Source organism: Nyctereutes procyonoides, unplaced genomic scaffold (assembly GCF_905146905.1).
Source record: "Nyctereutes procyonoides isolate TBG_1078 unplaced genomic scaffold, NYPRO_anot_genome, whole genome shotgun sequence".
NCBI classification, from domain to species: Eukaryota; Metazoa; Chordata; class Mammalia; order Carnivora; family Canidae; genus Nyctereutes; species Nyctereutes procyonoides.
Genome location: NW_026575146.1, coordinates 76974150 through 76999283, shown reverse-complemented (window position 1 = coordinate 76999283; position 25134 = coordinate 76974150). Strand labels below are relative to the sequence as shown.

Here is a 25134-nt window from a genome sequence, read left to right as displayed (position 1 = left end):
TTAAGATATTGGAAACATTCTTTTTACTTAGTAAATGATTAAGTATTTATAAAGATGTCCATGATTTTCATATAATATTCAATACATAGGTAAACCAGCAAGTCTAATACTCAACCACATAATTCCTTCTTCTACGTGATACATACAATGAGTATGAGGTCAGTTAAAATCTCCCCCTGAGCACATGTTCCTCTTAATCCCCTTTGGGGGGATCCCTGGGTGGTGCAGTGGCTTGGCGCCTGCCTTTGGCCCAGGGCGCGATCCTGGAGACCCGGGATGGAATCCCACGTCAGGCTCCCAGTGCATGGAGCCTGCTTCTCCCTCTGCCTATGTCTCTGCCTCTCTCTCTCTCTCTCTCTGTATGACTATCATAAATAAATAAAAAAAATTTAAAAAATCCCCTTTGGGTTTCCTGCATATGTGACAGACTTGGAACTTTGTTCAACCCAGTTCCATCTCTATAATGTGGCAGGAATGATTCAAAGCTAATTTCCAAACATGACTCTTACATGTTTTCCAGTACTAATGACAATATCTTCATCTCTTCCTAACTTTGAATATTTCTCTGTGATTTGGGGGGACACAGAGGTTATTTAAATACTTGGACTTGGAGGCGCCTTGGTGGCTCAGTCAGTTCATGCTCTCCTCTCTTTCCTGCTCATGCTCTCTCTCTCTCAAATAAGTAAGATCTTAAGATAAATACTTGGATTTAATGGGATTAAAATCATGAACTACACTGCATGTTTATGAAAGATAGCTCTGGGCCTGTGATTGGGGGAAAGCTTCTCCTGACCCTGGCCAGACAATTATTTTTCAGAATCCAACAGCCCTGCATCTGCTCATCAGACTTCTACTTTGAAGTGGTTATTATCTCTACTTAACCATGTTAGGTGGTATGTGGGCTCCAAATCCTGAACTGCATGTTTAGAAGATTCCTCCAGGCATCCTCATGCATCTTCCTAGAACAGTCTCTTCTGATTAAAACTACTAGAGCACAGAGAACAGGGCAGAACAGGAATAGAGATAAGACCTGGGAATTATAATTGAATGTGGTGGACATGAGGCCATGAGGGTCCTGTTCTACTGGAAGCAGAAGGTAATTGTTGGCAAAGGGGGGAAATAACAGCCCCACAGAGGGAATTTGTTTCTCCCTTAAGCTAAGTAACATAGATTTTTATCCTATGGACATGTAGGAACCAATGTCAATTGCTAGTCAGACAATGCCTTTTCAAACCTTTTGAAAAAACATTTCAAATGTCTGCATGATATTCCATCATGAATAAGCCAAATTTTTCTATCCATTTCACTAAAGTTGACATTTCCTTTTTTTCTTAACCAATTTTTATTATATTGTAGTGATGTTCCATGGGCATTTATCCTTGTGAAGGAAAATTGTTGGAGCTAAGGATCTAAGTATTTGAGTGGCTCTTGATATATATTGTTAAATTATTTTCTAGGAATGCTACCTAAATTTATGCTGTCTTAGCAGTATGAATGGAAATGTGGGTTTTATTTACCAAATTGTGCCTTCTGTACCTCCATCTCTGGAATTGGATTGGATTTTTAAAAAAAAACACCTTCTTTTTAATTTGATATCACAAATGAGGTTGAACCTTATTTTCATACATCTTAATCACTGAGCTGGTTGTGTGTGTATATATGTGTGAAGAAGGTGGGTAGGTGATAGCTTCGCTGTATAAAATGGCGTCAAGAGAAGTGTTTTGGGTTCATCTCTGAAGCAAAACTTTTTGGAGAGTCATCTTTGGTGATCATACAAGGTAGGTTCTAGCCCCACCTGTAAAAGGTCCTCAAAGGGGCTGATATGGGAGCACCTGAGTGGCTCAGCAACTGACTCATGGTTTTAGCTCAGGTCACCATCTCAGGATGGTGAGATCCAACCTCACATCAGGCTCTGTGCTCAGTGCAGCCTGCTTAGGATTCTCTCTTCCCTCCGCCTCTGCCTCTCCCACCCTGCTTGCCCCCATTGGCTCTCTCTCTAAAATAAGATAAAAACGGAGAGTGAGGCACACCATGAGACTTAACTACAGAAAACAAATTGAGGGGCTGCTGGAGAGGAGGGGGGATGGGGTAACTGGGTGATGGGCATTAAGGAGGGCATGTGATATAATGAGCACTGGGTATTATAGGCAACTGATGAATCACTAAATTCTACCCCCGAAACTAATAATACACTATATGTTTACTAAAGTGAATTTAAAAAAAAGTTAAAAATAAATACAATTTTTTAAAGAGGGGTCAATTTTTCTCTCTACATCCTGGGGTATTGGCTAGGAGATGCCCTCACTTACTCTACCCAGTAGATTTTAAAGACAAAAACTATGAAGCAAGACCTTGAGATGGGAGATGAAATTCTTAAAAGGTTTATTCCTAGGTTCAAAGGGGGCTATGCCTTGGAGATGTGCCTTTGGATTCAGAGAAGTGCCAGATGTAAGAGAAAGTCATATACAGTGAAAGACTGTGTCCACGATAAACAAAATACGGACAATGTCTACAATAGCCCTATTTCTATCTGGTGTTGTCTGAGTTACGTATCTTCCATAATCAGAGCTGAAAATGTCAGATGCTCACTTTCTGAACCCTCCTTGTAGGAAGGGTGGCTACATTATTTAGGTCAAATGTTCTGGGGTGACCATGGGGAAGATGTTTCTTCCTGACAAAAAGGAAATCCCTGCCTTCCTGCTTAGGATGTTCACTGTATGAAGATGTGATGTTGGAAACAGTAATATTGTGTCTGTGAAGAACAGGTGAGGAGAACAGCAGAAAAGTAGATCCATGTGCTCAGCATCATCCTGAGAAAATCCTGGAAACATCTATCTTCAAAATTCTTTTAAGAAAAAAAAAAAAGCTGTAATATCTGGAAACTCTTCGTAGCTGATGATGTCCACTCAATGAACAAGAACCAGATGGGACTTTCCGTGAGGATCCTCCATAGTACCCACTCCTTGAATTCTTCCATAAAATAAAAATATATAGGATAGTCTCTGAAGTAGAGAATATATTTCAGTTGGGTTTTCCTTGAGCTAAAGTTAAGGCAGTCACCCACCTCTTCTGACAACCTTTTAATAATAAATTGGTGACACCTAGTAGTTTTATCACACTGATGTGAAGACCCCTCTCATAAATCATCACTGTCACAGACTAAGTACCTTTCTTAAGCACTCTTGATACTGCATCTCACAATGGATCTATATAGATCTACCTTGGTCTAGCTGTTCATGACTAAAGGTTTGTCAATGCTCACAGTATTCCTGTCTGGCTGGTGGGAATTTCACTTGGGCTAGCAGTCCCTTTGGCTTCTGTAACAGCACCAAAATGTTTCTGAATGTGTCTTTACTTAGTATCCACAGGGTATTAAAAGCCCATTTCTATTTTTCTGCCAGAACCTAAGCCACTCACCAAGGAACCCTTGTTCTACATCACTGTAGCACGATCGCTGGTTCCCCAGGATGAATGTGTAACCCAAGAGGCTGTGCAGTCTTTCATGGTGCTAATGTTGCTGATTCCAATTGAACTTTAGTTTTAACCTAGTCTCCATCTCCTAAACATCTTTATTCTAACTCAGTGTCTTCTGATAAATTTGAATGTCTCATAAACACAAATCCACAATTTTAGTTTCATTTAAAGCTAGAAACTTTAGTTTTCCTTTTATTAAAAAACATACAACTGGACTTAGTCCAGGAATAACAGAGAAGAGTACTCCTCAAGCAGTAGTCATCTCATCTTCCCGTTTGGTGACAGAGCCAAACTGGGCACTCATACATGGGTACAAGCTGCACCATGTGGGGAAGCTGTGGTGACTGGGTGTCCAATTTCTTGGGAACACATCTTGGAACTGGGTGTATCATAGACAGGTCTAGATGACAAATGCTATCAACAACACCTAAAATCTATCACCAGATTACGAAAAGAGATTTCAACTTCCTCTACCCCAGTGCAACATAAATACTAAAGCAGAGAGTATACCCAGTTATCAATGGTGGAATCTCTATACAATTAGTAGAGAATAGTAGTATCAGAGAATACAAATAAAAGGCTTTGGTATTTCATCAGAAAAATATCCTTTGGCTTTTCTATAGATTTGATTCCTTTTGAACCTAATCCCCACTACTAAAATTTCAACATATTCCACTTATGATCATATCTACATATTATTACTATTTTACATTGTATAGTGACAGGTAGTGACTACACTATGATGAAAACTGAATTGAATAATGTATAGAATTGTCTAATCAATGTTGTACACTTAAAACTAACATAACATTTTATGTTAATTATAGTTCAATTTTTAAAATAACCAATTCAGGTTACTGGCATGTCTTAAAGTTTTTCAAAAGTACAGACAAACCAGGTACTTACACCCACAGAAAGTTCCAGCCTGCCACAAAACGTCCCATACGAGTAGCATGGTCCTTGTCTGTTCATAAAGCAAGTAACGGTGGAGAAAAATGTGGACAGACCAAATATAAAGCAAGAGGAAGAATTTATGGTCAGAAAACTTACGAACCTGTCTGATCTGCAATGAACCAAAGGTATAGATATCAACAATCCAGACCTGAGCAAATACTGTCAGAGAATGAACTCATAGAACCTAGGAAACAAAAAGGAACAAAACCCAAGCAAATATCCAAATTTCAAGAACTTGATGCTTTTGATTTTAAGAGAGATAGCTGTATTATGTTACATAGGAGGCTATATATATATATATATATATATATATATATATATATACACACATACTTAAATCAAAATATAGAAGGTGAAGAAAATGTTGACTTATGGGTTAGGCAGAAGAGAGGGCTATTGGAAGAGAAGGCTATATTGGAAACTTTGCTGCTGTTTTGTAAATGAATAAAATTATATGATGACAAATTCTCTATTTAATTAGTATAAGTAGAAGGTCAAGCCCACCTAACACCACAGAGTCCAGGGAACACAAAGGCTAGTGGCCCCTGGCTTCTCAAACTACTGCATAGCTCAGGTGCAGGCACAGCTTAGGATTGACAAGACCTAGGCACTTGTCTCAGACTTGGAATCAGAAGAAATCAATGTAGAAATATATTAAGAAAATTAATTAAGAAACTTTGGGAACATTAAGGAACTCTCATAGGCTCCACAGCATAATTCTGGCAATCATTCCTGTCTATAAATCTCTGAACATGATCTTACCACTTCTTGCCAATTCTTGGACCCACCTAATGTCTTTTCAATAAACTCCTTTTACTGAACCAATTGGCTAGAGTTGGCTCATGTGCTTCCCAAGTAAGAACCCAGGCTGCTACAATTTGTTTTGTTTTGTTTTGGCTGCTACAATTTGTAAAGAGTAATGAGCTATTTACTGATGTGATCCACTGAGTCTTCTACAGTGAAACAGTCCAGGTGCAACCTGTCAACAAACTGGAAAAAAATACTGATTTTTCAAGATAAAGTTCCAAAGGCATAGGTAATTTAACAGGTCTAGTCAAGTATGTTAAGTAAGACATACAGAATAGATGCTACTGATGGAATGCAAAATTCAAATGAAATTTTTAAATACAAAGGTGTATCTGATAACAGTATTTAAAAATCTGGATCTCCCCTCTTCCAGCTGAAATATCTCAAAAACAAACAAAAAAGAAAAACCAAACAAAACAAAAAACACATTTATCTTTTCAAGCCTAGCAGTAAGCTGAAACATCAAACCACAAAACAAGGTGAGAAGAGTGCAAAGGTAGTAAAGACTGAGTGGGAGTGTGGGAGGAATGCATAAAACTATAGTTAACACTGCTATATGATATATTTGAAAGTTGCTAGAGAGTATCTTGAGTTCTCAGCAGCAGGGAAAAGAAAAACCCATGGTCCGTATCTATATGAGATGATGAATGTTAACTAATTGTGATAATCCTTTCAAAAAGTATGTAAATCAAGTCATGCCATGTACCCTAAACTTACACAGTGCTGTAGGACAACTATACCTCAACAACGCTGGGAAAATGAAAAATTGGTTCTAGGAGAGTATTTCCTAACATCTAAATAGTTAAAAACATTTTGGTCACCTTTCATTTATTTCTAATTTTACTGGAGTATGGTGAAAGAAATTTAGCTTGTGAAATCTCTATAAATTCTTCTATGGCAAAGTACAGCTTTATTTTTGTGAATTTTACAGACAATTTTAATGCAAGAGACATATGTCATTACACACACACATATATATGTATACTGTATATGCCATATGCCATACATATGTCATTAAAATCAAGCTACTGATTCCCCTTTTTAACCTTAAATTTTAGGTTCAAAAGTTTAATTATATATTTTTGGCATGCTGTCATATGCCTTAAACTTATTATTGATACAGGAATTTTTGATTAACTATAAATCAAAAGAATTTTTTCCTACAAGGGAAATTATTGAGCCAATGATATAAATTACCATTTATAAATCAAATCTATCTTATTTCAATACACTTGGCAATCCTAAATCCCCACTTAGAAACTGATATTATACTTATGATTTAGCGCACACAGATCACTCATATTCAAGGTGGCCAGAAACACATACACATATATATAGACACACACTTAAAAATTTCTGCAGTTTTAAAAATTTCATACTTTCAATTAAACATTTTCAATGTCTACTGAAGTGATTGCTTTGTAATAAATCACTTCCCAAATCTGAAATGTTTAGGGCCCTCATTCTTAGCCCATTTGGCTTTATGCTCATTTGTACAATCATGGCTTCTTGCCTTTGAAGTAAGATTCAACATGCCCAATGAAACATCCTAGCGCTGGCACTGGTTTTATCTATAATTTTGGGGGAAAGAAGCCTCGTCAGATCCCATTGCTAAATAAGAACTTTTCACCATTTTATGTCTTCTCCAAAAGGCTGTTCCTCTATCTGTCCATTCCCCGACTGATTGAAGATCTTCCAGGGTGTGTGTAGAGCCAGTTTTCAGCCATCAACAACTGTTCCCCAGAAATTCAATCACTGCCATGTGTGCTGTACTCTGGCCTAATCCTCAGAGATGGCTCCACTTACAGTCATCTCATGGGGACAGAATTTTACTAAGGGAAACTCCTATCAGATGTCACTTTCAGTTTCTCTTTTTTCCTCCAGAGAATTCATCCCTATTCTCTGGTCTCCCATTTCAACTCTCAGCTTTTTACTAACTCTCTAGGATCAGAGGTTTCAGGCCCATGATAATCCACAGGATTAGAATTTATGATTTAGGGGCAAAGGCCGAAAAGACATATAACCCACATCTTAGAAACCAACAAATAGCTACAAATCTTACCTAAAATTATTCTTGCAAGCTTAATTTAGGTGATGAGCACTTAGCCATGACAGTGCCCTCCCACTCAGAAGACTTTCACTTAGGAAACATATTCCAGAGGAGGTTAAAAAAAAAGAGACAAAACTACATGGGGGTTGGGGTCCCTTAAAATAGAACTCCTTGGGATGCCTGGGTGGCTTAGTGATTGCACATCTGCCTTTGGCTCAGGGCATGATCCTGAAGTCCTGGGATCGAGTCCTCCAACAGGCTCCCTGCATGGAGCCTGCTTCTCCCTCTGCCTATGTCTCTGCTTCTCTATCTCTCATGAATAAATAATTAAAATCTTTTTTTAAAATAGAGCTCCTTTATACTTCTTTGGAAATATAAAAACATGCCCTCTACACAGCCTGCATATTTTTAATTGCTCATATAGAACCCCTTCTGGCCTAAATTTCCAGTTCCCCATACCCAGGGAAATATTTTCAATGAAGAAGATCCCTGGGAATTGAAGTCCTAAGGAGTGACCTGCTCAAACTAATCCAAATAGAAATCCCAGAACTCTGAGCAATCTCTATCTAGTCACCTAGTCTTTCCTAAATGGTCAAAGAGGGGAATCTTTGGCTTACTCTGTTTTTGACTCATTTTTACTCTCCATATTAGTACAGTAAAACATTCCAAAAGAGAAGAAAACCAGGCATAAACTTAAAAATCAAATAGGTACACCCAGAAACCATTCTGGATTTCAATTTCAATTCTGATCCATACACAAATATTACAATGGTTCTAGAAATTAATGTTCTATTCTCTTGGCCTGCATTTTTTTTCACTTTATATCATGGCCATTTTCCTAATCTTTATGAAATCTTCACATATAATAGAAAGTGCTGAATAAAATAGATAACAAACTACCTGCCAGGGAAATTGTGTCATAAAATGATACTGAAATACTGTTTCCCAGCCTAGACTCTAATAACTAGCAATTTTCCAATTTTCTCAACATGCCCACCAGCGTTTGCTTTCTCATTTACTCTTTATTGTTGAAGAAATCTACCTCACTTTCAATTGCTCCATAGTGAGTTGCCCATTTAATGGTAATTTTCTCAGATTCAGGTCAGAGTGCTTTCTGCAAGGAAAAGTGCCAATATTTATTACTTATGTGGCAATGTGTCATAACAGCCAAGTTTGATTTTTTAATACCAAATTGCTAAGCAAAAATATGTGCTTCATTGTTTTTCTTCTCCGGAACAAACTTCCAGATACACAACAAAAGGTTGATATTTGAAAGAAAACAAGAAGGAAGGAAGGAAGGAAGGAAGGAAGGAAGGAAGGAAGGAAGGAAGGAAGGGAGGGAGGAAGGGAGGAAGGGAGGAAGGGAGGAAGGAAGGGAGGGAGGAAGGAAAAGAAATGCAAGGAAAAGGAAAGAAAAAAGAAATATACTCTGGCTGAAAGATTTCCAAACTAGTTACATTCATAGGGTTTCTCCTCAGTATGAGTTGCCTGATGCCTAATAAGTTTAGAACTATTAATGAAAGCTTTCCCACATTGATTACATGTAAAGGGCTTTTCTCCAGTATGAGTTCTTTGATGTACAATAAGTCGAGCACTCAAGCTGAATGTTTTTCCACACTGATTACATTCATAGGGTTTCTCTCCAGTATGAGTTCTTTGATGTTGAGTAAGGCATGAACTCTGCCTGAAGGACTTCCCACACTGATTGCACTCATAGGGCTTTTCCCCAGTATGAGTTCTCTGATGTACAACAAGAACATAACTCTGGCTAAAGGACTTCCCACACTGATTACATTCGTAAGGTTTTTCTCCAGTATGAGTTCTCTGATGCATAACAAGGTGAGAACTGCGATTGAAAGACTTTCCACACTCGTTACATTCATAGGGTTTTTCTCCAGTATGAGTTCTTTGATGTGCAACAAGCTGAGAGCTCCAGCTGAAGGATTTTCCACACTGATTACATTCAAAGGGCTTTTCTCCTGTGTGAGTTCTCTGATGGGCAACAAGTTTGTAACTTTGACTAAAGGACTTTCCACATTGATTGCACTCATAGGGTTTCTCTCCAGTATGAATTCTTTGATGTGCAATAAGTTTATAACTCTGGATAAATGATTTCCCACACTGATTGCACTCATAGGGCTTCTCTCCAGTGTGAGTTCTTTGATGTGCAATAAGTTTGTAGCTCTGCCTGAATGACTTTCCACATTGATTGCATTCATAGGGCTTCTCTCCAGTATGAGTTCTCTGATGCACAACAAGAACATAGCTCTGGCTAAAAGATTTCCCACACTGATTACATCTGTAAGGTTTCTCTCCAGTGTGAGTTCTCTGGTGAGAAACAAGGTGAGAGCTCCGGCTAAAGGATTTCCCACATTCATTACATTCATAAGGTTTCTCCCCTGTATGAGTTCTCTGATGCGCAACAAGATGAGAGCTCCAGCTGAAGGATTTCCCACACTGATTACATTCAAAGGGTTTCTCTTCAGAATGGTTTCTCATGTTTTGAGCAAGCGATGAACTCTGGGAGGTTTTACTACAGTCATATTGACTCTCTTCAACAGGTATTCTCTCTTGTTCCTTATGGGATATACTGTGGTTCAAAACTTGCCCACATTCCTTAAAATCTAAGGATGTTCCTCTTGCATGTATTTTCTGATGTGTATTTAGAGGTACATCATGATTAAAAGATTGAATACTGTCACTAAATCCATAGGATTTATCTTCTGTTTGAGTTCTTGTAAACTGAATAAGGTGAAAGTTCTGGGGAAGATTTCCACATTCATTATTCTCACAGAGTTCCTTACAGTCATCAATCATCTCATGACTGTTTACAATAGAATTATAATGCAACTTTTTAACATGTGAGGCATGTTTATGAAAATGGTTTCTTATGGGTACTATCTGGGGTGAAAGAAGACTGGAACTCAGACCACTCTCCTCTTCAAGTTCATCACTTTTATAGACTCTCTCATAAGTAATAGCTTTCCTGTGAGTAAATGCCATTTCCTTCAAAAGTGTCTCTTGTTTTTCCTGTTGCTTTTCCAACTGGTCCCTGCAATCCTGAACTTGACATGAAGATAACCAAGGATCATCTCTTGTCAATCTTTCTAACTTCACTCCATGGGATGGTTCATCATTAAAAATGCTCTGTTTTGATGTTGATGCTCTTCTTCCAAGTGAGGTTGTCAAATCTAGAAGAAAACAAAATAAAACATCCTAGCCAAAAAATGTTGAAGTTGGAATACTGGGGAAAAAAAGCTGACAAGCAAATATCCAAAATATATATGGATTCATTTTCAGCTGTGGACCTATAACCTGGATTAAGAAAACAGAAGGGTGGGATGAAGCAGTAAGCAGAGAACTATCACAGCCTAACAGTACAATGATATTAAAATTCAGGGTTTCTGAATAAAAAGACTTTAGATACTAAATATCTCCATATTCCAAAATAAGATCACCCATGAACAATCTACAGAATAACAAAAATAATTTTGCAAATCTTAGGCAAAAAAAGAGTCCTTTCTACCCTGTTTAGTGCTAGACACATCTTCACTGAACTATAGAACAGCATCTACATTTCTAGGAATTCCTGGCATGAAACCTGCTAGCATAGCTGTGTCAGAAAGACATGGGCAAACTACCTTGTGAACCAAGAAAAACAATGAGGGTGCTGGTATCTCAGGTTTCCTAAATGCCTTAGGGGCTACTATGGCCCAATAGATTCCCGAGGTTCCAAGTGAGAGAGAATGGAGATGAGCTCAGAAACAGAAGCCTATATGGTTACAAGGTCAAGCAACAGAGAGTATACCTGGAAAAGGCAGCAATGTATACAGTCCACTAGGAGTGGGAGATGAAGAAATATGTAGCATGCCCTATGGGGCTTTTTGAAATTAACCTTCAATATCTGTAATGATTCCTAAGTGTCTGTTTCTCACCTGGATATGTATGTTGGGAAATGTTTATATTCACCCCCTTGCTCCCATAGGAGATTGAACCAACATAGGACTTAGGGTGTCTGCGCTGGGGACAAAAGAAACTCACTGCAGAATTTGGTCCCAGCCTTTGGTTTTTAGTAACTATGAAGACTGCACAAGCTCATAACCAAGAAGCTGTACCTTTGCTATCCTACAAGTTAAAAATGCAATCTTCATTGGGTAATAAAAAGCACAAATGCACTCTGTGTGTGGTCAAAAATCATTCTGACTTTTGAACTTCATAGCTCTATAAACTTCATTAATTCTTACCCCAAGAGACCAGGTCCCTGTGGTTCTCTAGGATCACATCTTTGTCCAGGATCCTCTGAGCAGGGTTCAAAGTGCCTTCTTCCTTTTGAGTGAAGTCCACAGTCACAATTTTGAAGTTCACTCCTTCCTAAAACAGAACACACATTCCTGCTCAGCTGGACATCATTTTCTTCCAATGTTCACAAAGGAGGAAAAGTTTGACAAACAGAAGCAAGAACATTTGATGGCCTAGAAATTGTCCTGAGACTGTCCAAAGGATTATAGTCAAGGTGTACATGTGCCTTTTACGTAAGCCCCTTTGGGTTTTGGATGCTGGACCTGTTTATACAAGCCCAAAAAGGAATACCAGATCAGAACAGATATAAATTATTTTCTCTCTTGTTCACCTTGAAGAAAATGCTTCTTCTAATTATGCACTGGTGAATATAAAATTCCCCCTTAGGAATTCCCTCCAAATTCCAAAGAAGCTAACAAAACTGGGTCAGTATACTTTTTCTGTCAAAGGTCAGAGAGTCTACACTTCAGGCTTTGCAAGCCATACGGTCTCTATTACAACCACTCAGCTCTCCTGCAGCAAGAAATCAGGCACAGAAATTATTTAAACACATGGGTGTGGCTTATTATGATAAAGTTTTATTTACAAAAGCAAGTGGTGAGTCAGAACTGGCCCACAGGCTTTACTTTATTGATGCTTGAAATAGAAGATAAAATGTAGACCTTGGGATCCCTGGGTGGCGCAGCGGTTTGGCGCCTGCCTTTGGCCCAGGGCGCGATCCTGGAGACCCGGGATCGAATCCCACATCGGGCTCCCGGTGCATGGAGCCTGCTTCTCCCTCCGCCTATGTCTCTGCCTCTCTCTCTCTCTCTGTGACTATCATAAATAAATAAAAATTATTAAAAAAAAATACAAAATAAAAAATAAAATGTAGACCTTGATGAAAGGCAGTATATATAGGTTAGGAGCACTGGATTTGGAAAAGAGATGGGTTTCCCCATCTATTAAAAGCAAAGGTCTGAATTTTAAAAATAGATATCTAATCTGACCATCAATCTTCTAAGAGTAGTTTATCCCATCTCTATTTATTAGGATGAATCATACTCAACTCATTGGATTGTTCAGTGAATTCACTGTATGATATATGAAAAGCTATTAGCAGTTTACTAAACAAGAAGACAAAAGCTGGCAAATGGGCTACATGGGTGATGGGTATCAAGGAGGGCACTTGTTATGATGAGTACTGGGTGTCATATGTAAGTGATGAATCCCTGAATTCTACTCCAGAAACCAATATTGCACTGTATATTAATTATCTACAATTTAAGTTAAAAAGAAAAATTTTAAGATTAGATTTGAGAACTCTGAAAAATTAAGTGACTGCCAATGTAACCTATATCTTTAACTCTCAGCCTTGAGATGACAGTTGTGTGTTGTCCACACTCACAGCTGCCCTGTAGAGCCTTTAGGGGACACACTGTCATTATTGTCATGTAGAGGGGGGTCTTGGACTGCCTCCTCTAAGCAAGACAGAACTCATTTCCAAGACTACTGGGCAGGAATTTTGATCCACTAAAGGGCTAACGGTGATTTGTCCTTATCCAAAGGCAGCAAAGGCCAGAGAAGTGGAATGCCACTTGCCACAAAAGACTTTTTTTTTTTATGTCACACACACACACACACACACACACACACACACACAGAGAGAGAGAGAGAGAGAGAGAGAGAGAGAGAGAGAGAGAGAGAGAGAGGCAGAGACACAGGCAGAGGGAGAAGCAGGCTCCATGCACCGGGAGCCCGACATGGGATTCAATCCCGGGTCTCCAGGATTGCGCCCTGGGCCAAAGGCAGGTGCTAAACCACTGCGCCACCCAGGGATTCCCACCACAAAAGACTTTTTAAGCACAGTCCTGAGCTGTGCTTCATGAACAGGATAAAGTCCCTGAATCCCACATAACTCCATGCAAAATGCTGCTGTTCTTGCATTTTTCTAAGTGGGGGCCTATATGTTTCACCAAAACCTCAAAAGTTTTCATGATTAGCCCCAAACAAGATTCAGAAATATCATTTGCACATTGCCACCTATGTTTGAATGTGGATCTATAGGTATTTTCTCAAGCACCGGATCATATTTCCTTTTAATAAACACTCCCCTACTTCTATAATGACAAAATCTATAGCTTCAACATCATCACCAAATATTCCCTCTATATCCCTGTGTTAATGGAAACCTACATTTCACTCAAAACCCTCTCCTCTGCAGGCTCTGCAGACTCTCATCATTGCTTGGCATCAAAAGGGGAGGGTGTGTGTCTTCCCAGTTACATTGAAAGTCACTCCATTTACCTTACTTCTTGGATTTTTGTCCTACCAACTACTTGAACACCAACCCCCATTTGCTGAAAATGTATAATACCTCGGAGTTATCCTCTACTTCAACAACTTGTATTATCTCATCTTGTACTGTCTCTAACATTGATCTGTAGAGTGCTGATAATAAATAATATAAAACTAATTGACTTTTTAAAATATACATATTTATTTTATGGGGGAAAGAAAGAGGGAAAGAGAATTTTTTTTAAAGATTTTATTTATTTATTCATGAGACACACAGAGAGAGGTAGAGACACAAGCAGAGGGAGAAGCAGGCTCCCTGTGGGGAGCCGGAAAAGGGATTTGATCCCAGGACCCTGGGATCACGATCTGAGCCAAAGGCGACACTGAACCACTGAGCCACCCAGGTGCCCCAGGGAGAGAGAATTTTAAGCAGACTCCATACTGAGCACAGAACCCAATGCAGGGCTGGATCTCACGACCCTGAGATCAGGACCTGAGCCAAAGTCAAGAGTCAGATGCTTGACTGCCCCACCCAGGCACCCTAAAACTAACTGGCCTTAATGAGGCACAGCCTGTGTGGTATCAGGCTGTGAGCTAAGCATGTTACATAAATCATTCATCTAATTCTCGCAAGGCCCCTGTGCAAAAATACTAGTAGCAGCACCTTTTTTCCAGATGAAGAGCTCGAAGGATAGAAAAATTAAAACGTATGTCTGAAGTCAGCAGCTGGGACATGGCCTCAACTTTGTGTAACATGTTCCCAGTCATCAACGCCTAGTACTAGCCCAACTCCCAGCACGCCACTCTTAGGGTGAGACCTCAGACCTTGAAATAGCTAAAAAGTACTCTATCTCTCAAGTCACACAGACAGAATTCTCTGATTAAATCAGATTGCTCTCCCTTATTCTTCTCATTCTTTGATGGTTTGGGGCCAGTACTCGATTCAAGTATCTAGTATTACCATCCACTGGTCTATATTCTTTGCCTTCCCATTTAATGCTCCTTTCATCTTCTCCATTTAATTATTTAGTTTAGAGTCCATAGATCATTCATTTTAATTTTTCTAACTGATATATTCAAAAATTGTCATTTTTTTAAAAGATTTTTTTATTTACTCATTCATGAGAGACACAGAGAAAGAGAGGCAAAGACACAGGTAGAGGGAGAAGCAGGCTCTCTTCAGGGAACCCGATGCGGGACTTGATCCTGGGACCCCAGGATCACGACCCGAGCCAAAGGCAGACGCCCAACCGCTGACCACCCAGGTGTCCCATATTCAAAAATTGTCTTTTAATTAGTACCTCACCCTATGGGGCTTTCACTGAATGTACCTAACTGCAAGAGCGAATCTCAATGTCAATATATGATCTACAGAATGTAGTTTCCAGAATGCCACTGGGAAAGAAAACTCACAAAAGCAGCTGGATGGAGTATTATTAGGGGTCACTATCTCGGACTGATCCTTTCAGACTGACCACAACCCTGTTAGTAACTCCTGAAGCTGCTTGTCTCTCATAATCCAATATTACTGTTTCAGCCTTCTCCACTCAAGTGGAGAAGTACCTCTCCATTCCAATTCCCACCTTAATGCCCAATCAATAACAACCTGATTGCTCATAGAGATTTCCAAGACTTTGAAGAATTCCCTCACCCCCATTCTTCCTGTACGGGTCCTCCCTCCTCTGCAGAGCCAACATGTTCACATGAATGAATTCCTATGGTGCTAAGCAAAGACTCTGCTTTGAAGTTTTAACTCTTCTCTCTCCTTTTTCTCCACTTACTTCTTCATGCAACCACTGAAAGAGAGTCAGATCTTTTCAATTCTTTAAAGGGAAAAAACAAAAAACAAAAAACCCTCGATCTCAAACTCCCTTGCAGCTATTATTGTCTTGGATCTTTGAGATGATAACTAAGTTTTTGTAAAAGTCATCCATGTGTACTTCTGTTTCCTCACTTTTTGCTCACCTCCCAGCTCAGTAACCTGGTCCCTGCTGCTGACTAGCCATGCACATTTCTCAACGTAGAGAGGCCAACTCACCTGGGATGGAATGGCCAGTGACCCGGCATCTTCTCTTTCAACCTTGATAATAATCTCCTGAGGAAGGAGAGAGTCCTGAGAAAGCAAAACAGATGAGTAAAAGGAAAATAACCAGGAAGCTAAGTCATGAATCAAAACTTGCATTGTAAGTAGGGCTAGGATTTGAAAAACCACCTATTTGAACACATCCCACCTACAAAACTTTTGCTCGTCCCCATTGGTAAGTTCAAGCTTACCTATGTAGAGAGACAGGGGACATCTAGAGGAGCAACGAGGCACCAGACATGGGCACTGTGGCTCTTCCAGGTGACCCTGGCCCAGCCACCTGCAAAATGAAAGTGAGTGACCCCAGACACTATGTGGGAGAGAAGAACTGTACCATCATGTTGTCGGAATTCCTGGATCACAGAATTACAAGCAAATAACACAGAATACTGCACGACTCAAGAATCGTCAAGAGAGATCCAAAAATTAACTTCATAAAATGTTTGGCAAAAAGCACCACACACAACACAGGCTCCACCCTCAGTAAGAATCTATAGAGTTAAGACTTGTTCTAAATCAGCAAAAGAAAGGTACCTTGAATAGTACAAGGCACAATGGAAAATGCACATGCAACTCAATAGGAAGAAATAAAAATAGCCAGCGCATACATCAAAAAATGCTCACCTCTTTAAATCAGGTGATATCAAGTCTTTGTTTCTCTAACTACTTATCCATATATATTAGAGGCTATAAATTCATGCTGATGCCTCCAATTGCAATTCAACAACACATCTTATTCTAGCCTTACTGCTTTCCATTTCATACCATATCTGGCTCAACATTATATATATATATATATATATATATATATATATATATATATATATATATATATAAAATATATTACACATATACATAACATATATATATATATGTAATATATATCTGGCTCTTTATATCTATTTATTTGCTCAGACTGCTCTATGTAACCAAAATCCCAACCTTCTGTACTGTTTCTTCTGCCTTTTGCTAAGGACTCCCACTCTGGTGGCCCACAGTGGGGTTTACACTGCTACAGTCTTCCTATAGCACTGCGCCCACAGGCCCCAGCTCCCTCTCCCTCTCTTCTTCCCTCCCGAGTGCTGGAGCTGCCTCGGTGTAAAGGAGAAAGCTCAGTTGCTAAGCTGCCTATATTACTGCCCATCACAAAAACAGCAGGATGGTTAAACCACCTTACAGTGACCCCATGGGCTTTACTAAAGAGCTCCAGGTGCCAAAGAACAAGAACAAAGAAACCACACTCACAGAGCCAAAATAACAACATCAAAATGTTAGAACTGATGGTCCAGGGGAGCCACGAGTTTTGACTCACGTAGCATGGAAACCTGGCCACAGAGAAATCATGTTCTTGACATGTGCCAATGCCAAACTAGTCTTCCCTTGCTACAAAACTGGTTGACATTCAATTCGAATGATGTAAGGGCCAGAAGTTAACCATCCTATAATATATATAAACAAAAGCCCAAGGAAATGAGAGTTTCTCAAAAAAGGGAAACTTACAAACACTAGATTGTGTTTTAAATTATTGCACTCTTTGTTTTGTTGTTTTGTTTTATTTTGAAACAGCTGAGATCAGTTAAGAAATGATGCCAAGAACTGAAAAAAGTTAATGTTTCTAACGCAGAAGGTACTTGGTAGGAACAAAACTCCAACATGTTTCTTGTTTGCCACAACTGTTGGGACGATCTTACTCAGGGAATACGGGTGCCCTTTCCCTTTAATCAAGACTGTGTCCAGCACCTTTTGGGTTAAAGTTTTCAGAAGGAAAACAAAAAGGAGACCAGTCTGCTCGGAGTCAACTCCAAGTCCATGTCCTTCCCCACCCCCAAGCAAGCAGCTGAAGCTATCACGGTCTCCTGCTTTCACTCCTCACACCTCTTTTTTTTTTTTTTTAAGATTCTATTTATTTATTCATGAGAGACATAGAAGGAGAGAGAGGCAGAGACACAGGCAGAGGGAGAAGCAGGCTCCATGCAGGAAGCCTGACGTGGGACTCGATCCTGGGCCTCCAGGATGGCACCCTGGGCCAAAGGCGGCGCTAAACCGCTGAGCCACCTGGGCTGCCCACACCTGGTTTTTTAGCTGCTTCCACGACAGTGGGCTCCAGAAGAGCTGGACACTTGTCTCTTGCTCAGCACAGCTTCACTGTGCTTAAATAAGCACTGACGCAGATTGGGCACTTCGTACACTCGTGCTGCTAGTAAACCCCCACTGAGACAAGGGACATGGAATGTGGTCCCAGGAGGCACCAAATCCCTGAGCTCCCAGCGGCTCTGCTTGTTAGAACTGACGGGTACTCCTGTTTCTCAAAATGCAAAGCACTATCCTTCAGAATCTGCTCCTGACCAACTCAAAAGCCATCTTGTCACAAAGTGTATGAACACACACACACACATACACACCCCTACACTCACTCACTCTCACCACTCTGGATTACTATTTTAGGAATAGCTCCTGTATTTATATCATAGCTCCTGCAGCTTCTTCCAGATGTTGTCACCAACCATCGGCCAGGTATTTCATCAGACACAGAGTATTCAACACAGAACATCTCATTCAATTATCTAAACTTTTTTAAAAAAGATTTTATTTATTTATTCATGAGAGACACAGGCAGAGGGAGAAGCAGGTTCCATGCAGGGAACCTGATGCAGGACTTGATCCCAGGACTCCAGGATCACACCCTGGGCCAAAGGCAGGCGCTAAACCACTGAGCCACCCAGGGATTCCCCCAATTATCTAAACTTAAAAAAATATATATTTACTTATTTATCTGAGAGAGATAACACAAGCAGGGGGAGGGGCAGAGGGAGAGGGCAAGAGAGAATCCACTCAGCCCAGAGCCCAACATGGGGCTCAATCCCAGGACTCAGAGATCACAATCTGAGCAGAAGTCAAGAATCAGACACTTAACCAATTGGGACCCTCCAGGTGCCCAATTACACAAACTTTTCTGAAGACACGAGTGATAGGTCTCTCTCACCACCACAGAGACTATGGTAATAACATTTAGTAAACTCATTTAAGTCCACGGAGTTCACCAGAGATGGTCCAAGTGTTGACTGCCAGATGCAAATTCTGCTCCTTTCTTCTGGCCCACTGCTCAAAATCTCATCATTCAGGCCACCTCTTCCAGGAAGCCTTCTCTGGTAGCACAACGTCTCATCTCTTCTTCCCTTAGGATTTCTTAGCTGTTTTTATCGGATCTTTACTATAATAGTAAAATCACTCTCCCTGTATTATTGCTTCCATCTCTACACCTCTCCCCTGGGTCCTGAGTTCAGTGCTGTGAGGAATTATGTATTTTTCATCTTTGTATTCGCAGTATTGACGGACATAACTTGAGTTATCTGAATTTGACAGGTTTAGACATATGTGCAGGGTTTGGGGCATATGAGTGGTATTAAAAAAGCCTTTTATTTTTTTCACTATTAACTTATTTACTTTACAACTTTACTGAGGTACACTTGATAAAAACTGTATTTAAGGTGAATGATGTGATGTTTTCTATGTATGTGGACACTGTGAAACAAGTACCACAATCAAGTTAATTAACATGTCCAGCATCGGCAGGGGGTTGGGGTGACTGGGGTGATGGGCACTGAGGGGGACACTTGGCGGGATAAGCACTAAGCACTGGGTGTTATGCTATATGTTGGCAAACTGAACTCCAATAAAAAAAATAAAAAAAAACATGTCCAGCATCTCACAGTTATGATTTTTTCCATACAATGAAAACACTTAAGATCAACTCTGCATGTTGAGACCAACAAGAGACAGGTGAGGCTCTATCACGCCCTTGGCAGGGTTTTGGTCTCAAGCCCTGAAGGCAGGCAGGGCCTTCCCTGGCCTGGCTACTCCTAATGTGTAAGTCACTGAAATCTCTCAGTTGATGGCCAACAGCCTGGCTCACTAGACTCATGTCCCTCATTTAGCGCCAAGACTTGGGCTCCCTCGATTTCCCTCCCTGCCAGGGCTTTAACTGATACCCATCAGGCCCAAACAAAGCACTTATGCATCTTCTGATAATGACTAAAATTTAGTAGAGGACATTCAGAGTTCAGAAGTGTGCTGGCCAGCTTTCAAGAGGGCCAATGACCTCTCAACGTCCTAAAAATCACACTCTATGTAGTCATTGCCCACATGGTATCAAGATGGGTCTGTGTGACTAACAGATTACAGAAGAAATGACGCTGAAGTGCCTGATAGCTCCGTTGGTTAAGCATCTGCCTTTGGCTCAGGTCCTGATCTCAGGGTCCTGGGATCAAGTCCCTCATTAGGCTCTCTGCTCAGTGGGGAGTCTGCTTCTCCCTCTGCCCTTCCCCTGCTCATGCTCTGTCTCTCTCATATAAATAAATCTTAAAAAAAAAAAAAAAGAAAGAAAGAAGAAAGAAAAAAAGAAAAAAAAGGAAAAGGAAAAGGAAAAGGAAAAGAAAAGAAAAGAGGGATGCCTGGGTGGCTCAGCGGTTGAGCATCTGCCTTCGACTCAGGGCATGACCCCAGGGTCCTGGGATCAAGTCCCACATTGGGCTCCCTGCATGGAGCCTGCTTCTCCCTCTGCCTCTGTCTGCCTCTCTCTCTCTGTCTCTCATAAATAAATAAAATCTTGAAAGAAGAAAGAAAGAAAGAAAGAAAGAAAGAAAGAAAAGAAAGAAAGAAAGAAAGAAAGAAAGGAAAGAAAAGAAAGAAAAGAAAAGAAAAGAAAGAAAAGAAAAGAAAAGAAAAGAAAAGAAAAGAAAAGAAAAGAAAAGAACAAGTGATGCTGTGTCACTTCTGAGATCAGATAAAAGATACTGTGGCTTCCACCTTGGCTGTGTGTAGTTAAGATCTCTCTCTCTTTCTCAGGTCCTTTGCTCCAGGAGAGCCGGCTGCTGTGCTGTGTACATCGCTGGAGAGAGGTCTATGTAGTGTGCAACTGAGGCCTCTCATCAGCAGCCACATGAGTGAGCTGGCAAAGGAGTCCTCCTACCCAGTCAAGCCTTCTGAAGAGAGCAGCCCAGGCCAACAATTTACTGCAACCTTATCAGAGATGCCGAGCACCAAAAACATCCAGATAAGCTGTTCCCAGGTTCCTGACCCTGAGAAACTGTGCGATCATAAAAGCTGGTTGTTTTAAGCTGCTATGTTTTGGGGTGTGAAGCTACATATGACTACTACAAGAAGGAAGAGGTTTCTGCTTTTCCCATGTATCCTTGAAACATACCAGAAGCGCATTTCTGTCTGTGAGAACTCGGGTCATCTTTCTCCCCAGCACCTCACACGGGGCCTAACACTGGTTAGGCAATCAATAAGTATGTGATGAAAGTAATAATTATAATGAACAGGTTGCTAGTTCAGTTGTGTAACAGAAAAAAATGGCAAAAGGGCTATTCCTCCCCCCTGCCCCTTCCCCAGCTCACACATGCTCCTCTCTCCCTAAGTAAATAAATCCTTAAAAAAAAAAAAATTTCTAAACACTATTTACTTAATATAGATCGTATGTATCTTTGTACATTGGGAAATATGCATTATCACATCGATGGCCACAGCATATTCCATTTCATGGTCTTCGCATGACTCTTTAACACTCCTCTTGCATGGCACACTCTCAGATATTTTTTTCAATTACTCATTTCCAAGCAAAACTGGGAGTTGCTGGCCACAAGGGAATCAGTACTCTAGGGACCTTTGATACAGGGTGCCAAATTCCTCCAGGAAATAATTATCTGGGTTAAAATGGTGAGGAAATGCAGAGAGCCTCCTAAAATGTATAGTGTAAAAAGTCAGCAGAGACCAAAAGCCCCCAAAACACTGCAAAGAGAGCCAAGACAGCACCCAAGCCTAGAGGGCGGGTTGTGGGGTATGGGTGGGAGCCAGCTCTGGGTCTCCTAGAGGAAGGGAAGCTCTGCTCACCTGTGCACAGGTCTTCATGGACTCTGGGGGCTTCTCATCCCTCTCTTCCATGCTCTCCTCCAGGCACAGGCAGGGGGCTGAGATCCCGAGCTGCAATGGTAAAAGCCCTGAGTGGAGCATCCTCACATAGGTCCGTGGCAGCCTCCCCACCCTCCAACCGCATTAGTCTCTACTTCTAGGATGCAGTCCTCATGGCAAGAGTGCCTCTAAATGTTTCTGCCTGAAAAGCTGTGCATGCACCTAGAGTCCCTCAATCCCTTGCCCAGACCAAGACTCTGCAGCTCCAACCTGGTGCCTCTACTATCGCAGGCCTCTGGACCCCCTAACCATAAGTCATGCCCAAACACAGCCTTCTGCCAGCCACCAAAATCTGCAATACACACCCATCTCTCCCTGCCCCACTGGTTTCTGGGATCCTCACAAATGCCCAGCACATTGAGGACCACCTAGTGTGCACTCCTCCTGTGCCATGATGTCAATCTGTAGCCCTAAACCAGCACCTCTTCCTAGGGCAAGGAGCAGGGCTTTGGAGACTGATGACCCAGAATCATACTTCCTGACACAGCCCCAGCCCTCCCAGGATCCTACCCCTCCATTATCCTGGCTTGACCCTCCAGCAACCTGTGATGAATTCCTCCCTCTTCCTACTCAAACAGCCAAGCATACGCACATAGCTCGGGTGCACCTAGGGCTTCGTGCCTCTGCCATTCTGGGGTCCACTGGCCATTACCAGAGCAGCACCAGCCTGATACCCAGCCACAAACCCTCCTGAGCTCTGAACATATACCTCAGACCCGGTCCCTCTGCCAAGATGGATATATCCTCAGGCCTGAATCAGCAACAGAGGCGGCATGGGCCTGGGAGCTTCCTGACGAACAGCAGCACAAACCACCCCCTCCGAGGCCCAGAATGTGGACCTCAGCTGTCTTTGCACCAACTTGGTATTCCTGGGTCTGAGACTAGAACAGCCCCCCAGCAAATCCCAGCCCACACACCATCTTACCAACCCTACTCCATCTCTCCCTCTTACCCACACCTCTGCAACCCCACTGGATTCCCAAACACTATAGTGTGGTTTCACAATGCAGCTGTTTCCTGAACTTGCACACACCATTTCCTCCATCAACATCCAGTGGTCCCTACTTGAGTCCCACCTGCCCAGATTCCTGTCAAATGTCTTTCTGGGCACCTGCAGCTGAGGCAGATCCTGTCTTCCCAGCAACCTGTGTACCACCAGGCTGTGATTAGTGCACCATCTGCCCAAGACCTCAGCACCCTCTAATTCCCACCTCTAGCCTGTTTCCTGTCCAAATACCTATATGTTTGTACAAGGGGTCATGAAGCAGCCCAGAACCTGCAGGTGCTCCCTCCACTCACCTGGGCATCCCCAGGCAGAACCAGGGTCCTAGGACTACCCGTGCCTCCCCGTTCTGCCCAAATACCAGGCGTTCCAAGACCAGAACCTGCAGCTCCAGCAGCGATTGCACCGGGCCACCCACCTAGGTTCCCTCCTCCTGCTGGCACATCCTGGCACACGCAGAGCAGGCTCACACCCGCAACCTGCATCCAGGACCTGGGCCTTCCACCAGCCCGAGAGTACTGTGCAGTCCCTGCTTCTGAGATGAGAAGCTGCATCTCCCACTCTGCACCTCAATACCTGGGATACCTCAAATACCCACAAGCCTCTGTGAGGCCTCTAGGGTCACCTGCCCCACTGCCTGCTCACACACCAGGATATCAGAACACCCAAATAGTAGCGTGATCAAAGAACTCCAAAGTCAGCCCCAGGACTTGGCACTCACCATCTGGGGGTTCTCAAGCTCACGACAGAGCAGCTCCCATGGCAACCAGGTCCTTTTGCTTCCTCCAGTCCAAATGTGAGCCCCTAGATGCCACAGAGTACAGCCCTCTCTAGGTCCAAATCTGCAGCCCATACTCTGTCTCTCTACCAACCTGGGCATTCTCATGCCTGCAACCAGAATGGCCCCTAAGCAAAGGTTCAGGGAATGCCAATATTATAACCATGCTGGCAGCACCCTGATTCCTTACCAAACAGCTGTCAATATTATGCAGTTGCTGCAGCTCTGTCCTTCTTCGATGCCAATTCTACACCTCCAACCCAAAGTCTGCACCAAACTTGAATGCCCCAGGACCCTGCACTATCCTACCTGGGTCCCAGGATTACCAGTCCACATTTCTGCTTCCCATTCAAACACCCCCAGCACGTGCAGGGAGCACTCTGCCTAGACCCTGTCTCCAGCCCTGGTCCCTCCTTCAACCGAGGAGTCTGCAGCCATCAGTGATTCTCAGATAGTTCGTTCAAGTAGCACCACTTCTTCTGGAGCAAGTATCTGCAACTCAAACCTGGTCTCTCCACTATCCAGGGCACCCCCGGGGCCCCACGACAATCCCCAGAATCTCACCTCCCACCTCATGTTTCCTATTCACACGCTTGCTCAAAATACAGGGACAGTGGGACGTCTGGGTGGCTCAGTGGTTGAGCATCTGAGCATTTGGTTCAGGTCGTGATCCCAGGGTCCTGGGATCAAGTCCCGAATCCGGCTCCCCACAGGAGGCCTGCTTCTCTCTCCGGCTATGGCTCTGCCTCTCTGTGTGTCTCTTGTGAATAAGTAAATAAAATCTCAAAAAAAAAAAAAAAAAGAAAGAAAGAAAAGAAAAGAAAAGAAAATGCAGGGACAGTAGCAGAGCCCCTCTCCTCCTGATCTGCTTTTGAGTACTCTATCATCCTGGGATTCGGATCCAGTGCTCGGATCCTGCACTAAACCACCCTGGCATCGCAGGAAGGGAAGGCGGGGTTCTCAGGATGTCCCCACATCTCTGCATGTGGCCTGTCTTCAACCTGGGCATTCTCAGGCTGGGACAAGGGCACCACCTGATCAAGGACTCGCACGCGCCCTCAGTCCCGAATCCCCAGCTGCACCATCTCCACCTACTTCGTGGACCCGAGGCTGAAGCACCGATCGCGCAGGTCCGAGGTCGCCCATTCACACTCCGAACCCCGGGTTCCCGCCTACACCCTGCGCATGCGCGCACAGTGCCGCCCCGCCCCTCACCCACCTGGGCGTCCACGGGCTCGCGGCCCAGGCCGGGCCTGTCCCAGCTTCGGTGACCGGCACGGCTCTGCGGCAGGACGAGGTCGGGTTAAGCAGTGCCTTGAGCCGTTTCTGCACACGACAGACTCGGGGGACGTTAGTTCGGCCCCCGGCTCTAGTCGGCATCCACAGGGCCGCTCGGCTGACGTCCGAGCCCAGGTGCGCGGCGACAGCAGGCACCGGCG

General features: G+C 42.4%; 1 protein-coding gene across 2 annotated transcripts; it reads right to left on the bottom strand.

Moving 5' to 3' along the window:
- Positions 1-6122: 6122 nt before the first annotated feature.
- On the bottom strand, positions 6123-25134 carry ZNF180 (zinc finger protein 180). Of its 2 annotated transcripts, XM_055309820.1 has the most exons (5): positions 24915-25134; positions 21837-21926; positions 15900-15974; positions 11530-11656; positions 6123-10476 (listed from the first exon to the last, which is right to left on the bottom strand). In XM_055309820.1, the coding sequence occupies exons 2-5, from the start codon at positions 21885-21887 to the stop codon at positions 8735-8737; spliced, it is 1995 nt and encodes a 664-aa protein (XP_055165795.1). In that variant the 5' UTR covers positions 21888-21926; positions 24915-25134; the 3' UTR covers positions 6123-8734. The 2 variants fall into 2 exon arrangements, with proteins under 2 accessions (XP_055165795.1, XP_055165796.1); XM_055309821.1 differs by lacking the exon at positions 15900-15974.